Raw genomic sequence first — 12,694 nt, 5'->3', positions numbered from 1 at the left:
CTAAATGTCCAGCAAAATGGAAGGAGGTAGAATTGGTGATTTAGTTTTCTTGAGTTATTCCAGTGCTGGTGGCCATGTTTGTGTGGGTGGATTTGTTTGAGTACGGGTCAGTGTTGTCCACACTGACAACAGGGGGGTGGTGTCAGCAGGGATATAGTATCCGCTCCCCCCCACCCCTAATCACACGGTCATCGAATTGTTGAGGGCAGTTGGGTTGCAATGGCTGTGTTTCCATGGGTTGGTGGGAGCAAAGCACATCTCTGGTTTTTTATAACTCACTGGCCAATGCCTTTTCAAATTTCTGGTGGCATCGCTCCTTGGAGTTCTCGCCATGGGCGAACAGAGTGGGGAAGAGTATTCCCGGTGTGGATGGGGTGCCTTGGTACAGATGGCCAGCCCATTTTGTGAGGTCTTCAATAGCACGAAAATGTGGTTTCCCTATGAAAAAGTTTGAGCGGAATGGAATGGCTTGCATGTTGCCGCTGGTGGTGGATTACGCTGAACTGTTCCAGTCTATGGGGGTACTAGTGGTCCAGGCCGGGGTAATGATTTAGGTTGCTTGCCTCAGGGAAGCCTGGTGAGTAAGATTAAGGTGGTTTGGAGAAATTTTCAGGGGGCTTTTCCAGGGTTTAACCGTTGTATGGTCTACCATGGTTACGAGATTGGTTGGAGGGCGGAATGGCTCCATTATAGACTTACCAGGAGGATGGAGGTGAACAAGCTGGTTGCAGCTTTATGCGTGGAGTACAATGTGTGGTGGTGCATCAGTGATTGGAGGATGAGAGTACTGGTGAATTTTTATTTGCAGGTTGGTGTACACCTTAATGTCTCAGGTTTAAGGTAGTTTCTCTTGGGGCTCCGATAGATTTTGGTATCTTTGGCGTGAGGGGTGGCAGGCTGGTCTGCATGGCAGTCAGTCCAGTCTTTGGTGGGTGCTAGTTCCCTCACTTCTGCAATTGGACAATGGCCATAAGTGAATGGGTTAATCTCCCCACGGGGTGGGAGATCAGGTTAAGTAGCTTCTTGGACACGGGGTTCCTTGGAGCTTGGTCGTTTTAAAGAAATAACGGACTTATTTAAGTCCAGGTGAATTTATACACGGCCTGGTCAACAGGAAAAGGGAGATTAATGAATTAAGTTTGGGAGCTAGCATCTTCAGAGTTAATGGATTTTTATATGGTTCAAAGATTTATTGATTTGGTGTTTTAAATTTGTTATTTAATAAACAGGCTGTGGCCAGTATTTTTACAAAGCAACAAGTGTCTGTGTATTTTTTAATTGTTGGATGATTTAAAGGGACAGTCTAGTCCAAAAAAAAAAACTTTCATGATTCAGATAGGGCATGTCATTTTAAACAATTTTCCAATTTACTTTTATCACCATTTTTCTTTGTTCTCTTGGTATTCTTAGTTGAAAGCTTAATCTAGGAGGTTCATATGCTAATTTCTTAGATCTTGAAGGCCGCCTCTTAAGAATGTATTTTAACAGGTTTTTCACCACTAGAGGGTGTTAGTTCATATTTTTCATATAGATAACACTGTGCTCGTGCACGTGAAGTTACCTGGGAGCCATCACTGACTGGCTAAACTGCAAGTCTGTCAAAAGAACTGAAATAAGGGGCAGTCTGCAGAGGCTTAGATACAAGATAATCACAGAGGTAAAAAATATATAAATATAACTGTTTGTTATGCAAAACTAGGGAATGGGTAAACAAGGGATTATATATCTTAAAACAATAACAATTCTGGTGTAGACTGTCCCTTTAAGGTAATTTAAGTTTATTAAAAGGGGACGGTAATCAACGACTCGGGGGGGTCATGTGTATTAAAGGGCCATAATACCCAAATGTTGAAACACTTGAAAGTGATGCAGTATAGTTGTAAAAAGTGGACTAGAAAATATCACCTGAACATCTCCATATAAAAAAAAAAAACACATTTTACCTCAAAAATTCCTCAGCAGCCACATCCCATTGTAAAGGACTTCTAAGCAGCAAATCAGCATGTCTGTCCCGGGACAGCTAAGGGAGTGAACTTACGTGCACACTCATTATTTCCCTATTCAGTTTAAGAAAGTTTACTATGAAATCTCATGAGAGTTTAGTGAAATCTTATGATATCACAGTAAAAGAGTTCATGACCTCAGCACTGCTGATGCCGATTGGCTGCTGTTCATTTCTTAATTTTTTTTATTTTTTTTTACCTGCAGCTGGACAGCAGCTGAGTATAACTTTTTACACAGAACTTACTCTGCTGAGCTGAGGAGATTGTGAGGTAAAATATCTTCCTTTTCACATAGAGATGCTCAGGTGATATTTTCCTGTCAGCTTCTTACAGTTATACTGCATCAGTTTCAAGTGATTTAGCATATGAGTATTATGTCCCTTTAAGCATATGAGTATTATGTCCCTTTACGTTTTCTTGTTTGAATTATTAAAGGGATATTACATTTTCTTTCATTAATCAGACAGAGCAGCAATTTTAAACAGTTTTCCAATTTATTTCTATGATCAATTTTCTTCATTCTCTTGGTATCTTTTGTTGAAAAGCAGGTATGTACACTTAGGACCAGCCCATTTCTGGAGCACTATATTGCAGCAGTTTTGCAAGAATGTTATCCATCTGCAAGAGCACTAGAGGGCAGCACTATTTCCTGTCATGTAGTGCTCCAGATGCTACCTAGGTATCTCTTCAACACAGAATATCATAGGAATGAAGCAAATTTGATAATAGAAGTAAATTGGAAACTTTTTAAAAAATGTAATGTTCTGTCTGAATCACAAAAGAAAATAGTTGGATTTCATATCCCTTTAAATCTTTATAAATTACCTTAGAACTCTTCTGGAAAATGATGCAATCTGCTGGGCTTCCCTGAGCAAACTGGAATGGTTTTGCCTTATAATGTATTATTTTATCCACGTATGGTTTATTATTATAAGCAAAAAATAAGCAGTTTCCTAAATGCTCATTTAAAGGGACAGTCTACACCAGAATTTGTATTGTTTTAAAAGATAGATAATCCCTTTATTACCCATTCCCCAGTTTTGCATAACCAACACAGTTATAATAATATACTTTTAACCTCTGTGATTATCTTGTATCTAAGCCTCTGCAAACTGCCCCTTTTTTCAGATCTTTTGACAGACTTGCAGTCTAGCCAATCAGTGCCTGCTCCCAGATAACACTGTGCTCGTGCACGTGAAGTTATCTATATGAAATACGTGAACTAACACCCTCTAGTGGTGAGAAACTGTTAAAATGCAATCTGAAAAGAGGTGGGCTTCAAGGTCTAAGAAATTAGCATATGAACCTCCTAGGTTAAGCTTTCAACTAAGAATACCAAGAGAACAAAGCAAAATTGGTGATAAAAGTAAATTGGAAAATAGTTTAAAAATTAAATGCGCTATCTGAATCATGAAAGTTTATTTTGGCCTAGACTGTCCCTTTAAACAGATTAAAAATATCCCCCTTGAGTTTTTCTATTACAAAAGGCATACAAGCTTATCTTGTAAATAAAACATCCTACTGAAAATTGCCCCTAGAATAAATCTGCTTCTGCAAAACAAACAGTAAATTGCAATACACACAAATATATCCCACTGTTTGCATTGGCTGACGAACACAACTTTGCATGCACTGAATGTCTCAGTAGTCTTCCAATTGGCTGAACCACACATTAAAGGTTTGCTAAAAATAACATTGCAGTCTTTGGAGGTAGCTGGAGAGGGTTTGGGAGATACCATCCAGGGATAAATATTACAGCTACATCTTTAATTCAATGACATTTTACATTTGTAAGGCATAAAGAATAATCTCTTTACTCACTGTCCCTCTCCATAAAGGGGGGGGGGGGCAAGAGTTATCAATCTGGGGCGGAGTCTGGGCACAGCTGCATTTACCTATGTCACTCAGTACTAAAGATTTGATGCATTAATAATAACTAAATAAACAAACAAACTATCTTGTAAATAGGCTTGAATGTAAGAAAATTCAGATTTATTACATTTTACATGGCCACAAAAAGGAAATAAAAGCCAACTATGACAATGTTGTATGGACAGTCACGTAATTAAAATAAGTAACGGGTATACTTTAAAACTGTAGACAATAAAAACATAAGATGTTGTACCCACCCACCCATAAAAGATGACAAGAGACAAAAATAATGAACTTTGCCATTTTTTCTTTTTTTTTTCTATTATTTTTTTTTTTTTAAATAGTTTCAGGGTCATATTTCTCTTGTAAAATCCAAAACTACAAATCTAAAACAAGTTATTTCAATTTTAACACTAAGTCTAAAATAAGTGGTAACCAGGGGATTTGTGTGAGACAGCAGGTGATAGAGACAGAATGATAAATAGAGAGAGTGTGAGACAGAGAGAAATACGAAACGGTCATTGAAGAAAAAAGTAGTGACAAAAGAGGGATATCTTTTTTTTTCTGTTTCTATAAAAATGTTAAGGGTGCTGGTTTATTACAGAAAGGAGGAGGAATTTAGAATGAGGATTATTAAGCGCAAACTCACCTCCTCTAATCCTCGCTCATAAAAACAAAATTTAAAAGAATCAAAAGCGGTCCTGAAAACTCACAAAACTTCAAACAAGCTTCACACCTTCTTAATCATAACAAAAAAAAAAGTAAAATCAGATTCTGTCCACCTCCACTGCTGGGTAAAAGCCATCTTCAATCGACGGTACACACATCTCCCCTCTACTTTGTATCCAACTTGGCCATTTCTTGCACATAAATGCCGATACTTTCGCTGTCAAACAACAGGAAGTAAATGCTCTTCAAGGTAGAAGCGCTGGAGGAGGCAAAGTGGCCGGATATAGCCCTCAGAATGACCTGCGCCGCCGTCTGCTTGGGAAAACCGTTTCTATGTGGACACATGAAAGCAGAGGTTTACATTTGAGATTGGAAAAAAGTGCTGAACAAATTTGTTTTACATTAAAGGGACAGTCTAATATAAATTAAACTTTCATTATTCAAATAGGACTTTTAATTTTAAATCTACTTTCCAATTTACTTTTATCATCAAATTTGCTTTTTTCTCTTGGTATTCTTAGTTTAAACTAAACATGGGTAGGCTCATATGCTAATTTCTAAGCCTTTGAGGGCTGCCTCTTATCACAGGCTTTTTAAATCTCTTTTCAACACAAAGAGACAGAAAGTACACGTGGGCCATATAGATAACACTGTGTTCAAGCACAGGGGGTTATTTAAGATCTAGCATAATACAATGCTAAATTTAAGGCAATAGATATTAAACAGTAAGTCATGTGATCAGGGGGCTGGAAGAAGGTTCCTAGATACAAGGTAATCACAGAGGTATAAAGTATATTAATATAACAGTGTTGGTTATGCAAAACTGGGGAATGGGTAATAAAGGGATTATCTATCTTTTAAAATAACAACAATTCTATGGTAGACTGTCCCTTTAAATAACTTCAGATTTCTAAATCATTCTCTCTCAGAAAACATCCCAGTGATTGTGAATTCTAAAGAAACTGTGTCTCTCTTTCTCTAAGGTTACTGTATGTGCTTCGTTTTTATTTTATACCTCCCAATAAAGGTAGCGAAAACGTTCATTTTGCTGAAGGAAACCACTTTGTTTAAGAAAGTTTGTCTGTGTTAACCAATAGTCACACATAACAGTGAACTCTGCTCAGATGCCATAATGACATTTAATACAAACTGTTTGTCTTTCTAAAATGTCTCTTTAATGTCCCATTGAGATAATGTGAGGCCTAGTAGCAACATTTTCTGATGGCATAAAGCTGGAAGTAAAAGAGCAATATGAATTTACCTGCCACTTGGAAAGGAAGGAAAAGCCACAGATTTCAGCTTTTTTTCCTCTGCGATGGATAAACAGTTCTTAACGGTCTTTTCCAGCTGCTCCTCACACTTGTCGGAGCCCCACTGTGGGATGTGGCAGTGGATGACAAACTTGGCGGCTAAACCATTCGCCTGGCTGAGGGCCGCTAGTGAGAAACAAGAAGACAGGGACAATGTGTAAGCATAACAATGCAGCATGTGATCCAGACAGGCGTTAGGATTATTGTGTTAGTAACTGGTTGTTACTAAACAGAATAAGTTTATGTGCCATGAAACATAAAAATAACAGCGGCTCGCATATAACTGTGTTTAACCCCTGCAAAGGGGGTTAAACACAAAGTTAACGTCAGATCAGCAATGCACTACTAGGAGCTAGCTGAGCCAATGACAACAGGAATACGTGCAAAGCCACCAATGACCAGCAAGCTCCCATAGTGCATTGCTTCTCACAAGTCTGTGTCTTTTTAAAAACAACAAAAGTTTAATTTTGGTTTCATGTCCTTTTAATCCACAATACTAATGCTGCGGAATCTGTTGGCGCTCTACAAATAACTGATAACAATACATGTAATAAAAAGAAAATGTTTATCAAAATACATAAAAAAGACAAAATAGTTATATTTTCTGGATCCAAATATGATATATGGTACTCACTATTCAAAGAGACATTAAAGCAATGTATTAGAGCGATGTAAGCGTAAAACAGACATAAAAGCAATGTATTAGAGCGATGTAAGCGTAAAACAGACATAAAAGCAATGTATTAGAGCGATGTAAGCGTAAAACAGACATAAAAGCAATGTATTAGAGCGATGTAAGCGTAAAACAGACATACAAGAGTCAATACCAACATGATACATGCCACAGTCTCCTCTCTGAGCTGCAGCTGAATTAAAGGTTGGTCCTGGGCATATGTACATATGCTGTGTGTACCTAGCACACAGTAACAGCTATCACTGAGACCATAAAGATTTGACCAGAGTGTATTATACTATACAGCAGGGCAGAAGTGTCATGCAGTGTCATTAGCCTCAGTATTAGATACACACAAGCATACTCTGCTGTATTTCAATTAAGTTGTTTGATTTGTTCCAGGGGACATGATCACACTTGTTTTTCTTTCATAATTTAGATAGAACATACAATTTTAAACAACTTTCTGATTTACTTCTATTATCTAAATTTGTTTTGTTCTCTTGATATGCTTTGTTGAAAAGCATACCTAGATAGGCTCAGGAGCTGCTAATTGGATCACCCATTGCATTGCTGTTTCTTCAACAAAGGATACCAAGAGAATGAAGCTAATTAGATAATAGAAGAAAAAGTTTGTTACAATTGTATTCTCTACCTGAATCATAAAGAAAAAAAAAATGGGTTTCATGTCCCTTTAAACATATAATAACAAAAAAAAAAGAAAATAAATTTGGTTAAAAATATAATATAATATTTGATGAAATAGAGATTTTAGAGCACTTTTTACCCTAGAATGTTGCTTTTAGAGGGAACAAAACTGCACATTTTTGCACATCAGCTTTATTGGCAAAATGTACTGTGTATTGTCTTTATTTAGTTAAAACTAATATATATCTATCTAAAAAGCATTTAAAATAAGGAAATTAATATTTTTAAAACTAATCCATGTGAAAATGGAACATCAGATGAACTGTCAAAGATTTGCTGTAATTTACCTCCAGTAAGTTCCAGGGGCCCGTGAGCTTTGCGAAGTTCTTTGACGGCTTCCAGAAATTCCTTACCACCAGCTTTTTCCAAAGCATTCCCTAGAAGAAAAAAACAAAAACTCATATTTAGAAAATGTGTATTTTGTTTTCTTCTGAATCTTATGGTGGGTAGGGAGAATATATAAGAAGAAAACACAACCCAAAATATATTTTGAAAGTTACCCAGAGAACTGCGAGTTGAGGTTGCTTACACGCCCCCTTGGGCACACTTTTTGCATCTTTTAGGGACATTTAAACAAAAAATAATAATTGAAGAGCAGCAGTTAAACACATTAAATATTTATTTGTGTGTGTGTGAGAAAAGGCTATGCTAAAGCTGTTAAAAGCAATACTGAACTAACAGGAAGTGCGTGTTTGTGCACAACTCATCCCTACGAACAACCCTATAGCTCTATTGGGGAATAAGAACATGCTAACAACATACTATTTAGACAAGCACACCCATAAAACAAAAAGTTATAAAACAGACTACAATACATTTTTAAACACCATCTTTTAATTTAAAAATGTCTTTAATGTCCCTTTAATATATTATTTTTTATAATTGTTAATTGACCCAACATAACAGAACACAAAGATGAACTGCTGAGGTTTTAAGATCAGCTAAAGATGTCTCCGACTGCTGCACAGTCGCATGCGGCTCACCAATGTCTTCCTTGAGGTCGATCTCCGCACCAGTTGGATGAATGATCCCTTCAACTTTCATTGACCCTATTTTGCCCAGATCGCTCTGAGTCAATGACAGCTGCAGTACAAACAAAACATTAGTGTTTAGCAAAGAAGTTAGGTACAAAATAGCAACTTTCCAATGGGGGATTTTGTTATTTATAAAAAAAAAAAGGTGTAATGTACCCATTGGAACAAGTAGTTGTGTGATTGTTCAGTATGTAGAATTAAAGTAATTTAGAGATAACAGCTACTTATTCCAGCGTATTTATCGAGTTCCCTCCTTTATTAGTCATAAGATATCAGTGTGATAAGTAACAACTGCCCCGTCGGCATCATTTTCATACATAAATCAATGTTTCCTCCAGTATCATTATTGTTAGTTACAACTAAGTGTTAAATATAATGGGGACTGAAATGTATCTTGCACCAGTATTCATTAGTAGCCCTACCTACTGCAATAAGCGTTAGCTATTGATAACTATACAGAATATTATAATAATCACCTTTTGTCCGAGCAATAGGCTCTTGGATGAGAGAATAGTAAACCCCTCACCAGGATCTTCTCCTGTCGAACTAGTCGCTCCTTCCTTGGCACCATCTGCCTGCTTGTCCTATGAAAAGACAAACGCCAGATTTAAAGAAATGTTGGCTATTCGCATTGACAAGTAATGAGATATAGAACTCAAAATGATAATGTCACCAAAGCCACAAAATAGTTAAAGGGATAGAAAGGTCAAAATTTAAAATGTACATGAGTGCATTTCAATTTAAAGTAGAAGAATTTTACAATATACTTATTTTAGTAAAAAAGGCATTCTTGTTTTTCAGCGGCATACACAAATATGCTCTGAGGGCCCATATTCAAACAGCACAGCTTCTCTGAGAGACAGCAGTGGTTTGTATGACACAAATTAAGTCTTCACAGATGAAATACAAACCATTACCAGCTCACTCATGAAGTGATGTGTATGAACACTGGTGCACAGCGCTTGCAGCATATGTGCATATGCCAATGACAGATAGTAAAAACTTTTACAAGAAGCATTTTTGCTGCTAATGGACGTATATTGCAAAAATGCTTCAATTTAAAATTTTAATGCAGTAATGTACATTTTAATTTTGACCATTCTATCCCTTAGAATCCTGCAACGAATGAATAAATTGTTTAAGTGACCAAAGGGGCAATATTATAAAAACAGAACAATATTTTTTCAAAACTGTTTCCTTAGTAGGAATGGACAAATATATTGCAACATTCGAAACATGAAAAGAATTTAACACATTAGTTTGTTTGTTTCGAATTTTGAATGTTTGTACAACATTCTAACGTGTTTAATGTAATAGTATTTATAATGCTCTCTCTAAATGGAATATCAGAATTATGCAATATTCAAAATAGAAACATTCAAATTGATATATTTGTATCTATTATGCATCAATTTACTAAATTCCCTAACACATGAACTATAGAACTTCTGAATAATATTTGTTAAATCGAATGTTACATTCAAAATTTCAAATGTGGATATTTGATCTAATTACGAACACTCCAAATTCGGAAATAACATTAGGATTACCAAATTTTAATGGATTTTCTTCTTAACATTTGAGTGTCTAAAACGAATATCCACAAGACTATTTGTTCTACCAACCGAATTACACTTTTAGCACATTCGTCCGTCCCTACTCAGACAGATTTGTTATTTTTCATGATTTTCTGTTTAAGAACATTAGAGGGCGCCAGAGGCGATTGCCACTGCCATATAAGAGTAACATTCTACTATGAAAATTTCTGACACTAGCCCCTCCTTCCTTCTTGCATCCCTCTCTGGTCACCAATGAGTTAACTCGGAGAGTATGTCACATAAAACTGCCTCACTGCTTATTCTCTCCCAATCACCTTTTTAAGTAGTTTATTTTTCCCAGCTTTTGGCTTCTTTGACGCCAGTGACTTTCCAGTTTTCTTCTTCTTCTCCACAGGCTGAGAGAGGATGGTCTCCTTGCCACGGGAGCCACGCTTCTTGGCCAGCAGCTCAGGGTGAATTCTAGGCAGGACCCCTCCACTTGCAATGGTCACCCCTCGGAGTAACTGAGAGCGAGAGAAAGTGCAGGGGTTAAATGGTTTTACCAGGACCTGTTCATTGCACTAATATAGTCAGCAGAAAATTGCTATAAAGTTAGGTTAACTACTGCTAAATACACCTGGGTTCAGTTTTATTAGACAGACGTTCTAGGAACTGAAATAAATAAAATGCTGTATTAAAGACAGAGCAATTTATTATTTGTTTAAAAAGGGACACTAAACCCAAATATTTTCTTTCATGATTCAGATAGAGCAGCAATTTTAAGCAATTTTCTAATTTACTCCTTTTATCAATTTTTCTTTGTTCTCTTGGTATCTTTATTTAAAAAAAAAAAAAAAAAAAAAAACAAGGAATAAAAGCTTTGGAGCCAGCCCATTTTAGGTACAGAACATGAATTGCACTTGCTGATTGGATGGCTAAATGTAGCCACCAATCAGCAAGCCGTATCCAGGGTACTGAAACAAAAATAGGCCGTCTCCAAAGCTTTCATTCCTGCTTTTTCAAATAAAAGTTTTTCAAATGAATCATGAAAGAAAATATTTGGGTTTACTATCCCTTTATTACCTTCAAAAAAGGCTTAAACACATAGTCACCCCCATTCCTTAAATGATTGGAGAATAGGCATGTATGCCAAAAATAAAATGCTATAATATATAGTATTTTATTATTATTTGTTGTTTGCATATAACTATGTGTTTAACCCCAGCAAAAAGGGATTACAAGAAACATAAATGTAGACACCAATCAGCAGCTATCTTTCAGAAGTGCATTGCTTTTCCTGAGTCTACCTAGATATGCTTTTCAGCAAAAGATACCAACAGAACAAATCAAATTACATATTAGAAATAAATTGCATGCAATAACAATCATGAAAGTTTAATCTTGAATTTCAAAAATTGCTGTCAAGCAAAGTCTCCATGATACCCGGGGGACGTACATTTTATCATGGATTTGAGAAGGGACAATAAACTCACATTTTTTTCCCCATGATTCAGATAGATTATACCATTTTAAACAACTGCCTATTATACTTCTATTATCTAATATGCTTTATTCTCTGCCTATCCTTAGGAGGAGTAAGGCCCTACTGGTAGCTAGCTGAAAGCCCATGACAAGAGGCATATATGTTCAGCCACCAATCAAGCAGCTTATGAGTCTACCTAGGTATTATGTTCAACACAGGATACAGAGAGAACAAAACAAAATAAATAGAAATAAATTGTAAAAGTTATTTAAAATTGTATGCTCTGAATCATGAAAGAAAAAAAGTGGGTTTAATGTTTACCTAATAAAAAAGCATGAAAACGTTAGCAGAAAATAAACAGCTTACTCTTTATTTTCTTTACATTTATAAAAAGAACATAAAAAGAAAATAACGTGCATTGTAGAATATCATGTTAACAATATGTCATTTTTTGTATCAGTCCCCATAAATAAGTGTATTCTTATTTGTGTTTGTTAGCACACTGCCTTGTTCAGAACCCTGAATGCATTCTGTGCACATTTGGTTACGTGTGGTTATTTACTCATCAAGATTATTTTCTATGTACTTACTACAGCAAGTCTAGTAAGCTATGTACTTACTACAGCGAGTCTAGTAAGCTATGTACTTACTACAGCAAGTCTAGTAAGCTATGTACTTACTACAGCAAGTCTAGTAAGCTATGTACTTACTACAGCGAGTCTAGTAAGCTATGTACTTACTACAGCGAGTCTAGTAAGCTATGTACTTACTACAGCGAGTCTAGTAAGCTATGTACTTACTACAGCGAGTCAAGTGAGATATGTACTTACTACAGCGAGTCTAGTAAGCTATGTACTTACTACAGCGAGTCTAGTAAGCTATGTACTTACTACAGCGAGTCAAGTGAGATATGTACTTACTACAGCGAGTCTAGTAAGCTATGTACTTACTACAGCGAGTCTAGTAAGCTATGTACTTACTACAGCGAGTCTAGTAAGCTATGTACTTACTACAGCGAGTCTAGTAAGCTATGTACTTACTACAGCGAGTCAAGTGAGATATGTACTTACTACAGCGAGTCTAGTAAGCTATGTACTTACTACAGCGAGTCTAGTAAGCTATGTACTTACTACAGCGAGTCAAGTGAGATATGTACTTACTACAGCGAGTCTAGTAAGCTATGTACTTACTACAGCGAGTCTAGTAAGCTATGTACTTACTACAGCAAGTCTAGTAAGCTATGTACTTACTACAGCAAGTCTAGTAAGCTATGTACTTACTACAGCAAGTCTAGTAAGCTATGTACTTACTACAGCAAGTCTAGTAAGCTATGTACTTACTACAGCAAGTCTAGTAAGCTATGTACTTACTACAGCAAGTCTAGTAAGCTATGTACTTACTACA

General features: G+C 36.3%; 1 protein-coding gene across 2 annotated transcripts in view; it reads right to left on the bottom strand.

Moving 5' to 3' along the window:
- Window positions 1–3,968: 3,968 nt before the first annotated feature.
- The window catches only part of LOC128639821 (core histone macro-H2A.2), a 36,500-nt gene continuing 27,774 nt past the window's right edge, over window positions 3,969–12,694 (bottom strand). For both annotated transcript variants that reach the window (XM_053692016.1, XM_053692018.1), the window contains exons 4-9: window positions 10,143–10,331; window positions 8,746–8,853; window positions 8,219–8,318; window positions 7,523–7,612; window positions 5,806–5,980; window positions 3,969–4,875 (exon numbers count right to left, since the gene is read on the bottom strand). In XM_053692016.1, the coding sequence (XP_053547991.1) occupies window positions 4,710–4,875; window positions 5,806–5,980; window positions 7,523–7,612; window positions 8,219–8,318; window positions 8,746–8,853; window positions 10,143–10,331 (828 nt within the window). In that variant the 3' untranslated portion in view covers window positions 3,969–4,709. The remainder of the gene's footprint in view (window positions 4,876–5,805; window positions 5,981–7,522; window positions 7,613–8,218; window positions 8,319–8,745; window positions 8,854–10,142; window positions 10,332–12,694) is intronic.

The sequence above is a fragment of the Bombina bombina genome, chromosome 9, assembly GCF_027579735.1.
Source record: "Bombina bombina isolate aBomBom1 chromosome 9, aBomBom1.pri, whole genome shotgun sequence".
NCBI lineage: Eukaryota > Metazoa > Chordata > Amphibia > Anura > Bombinatoridae > Bombina > Bombina bombina.
The sequence above is the reverse complement of the archived record's forward strand: the minus strand, read 5'-3'. Positions and strand labels throughout refer to the sequence as shown.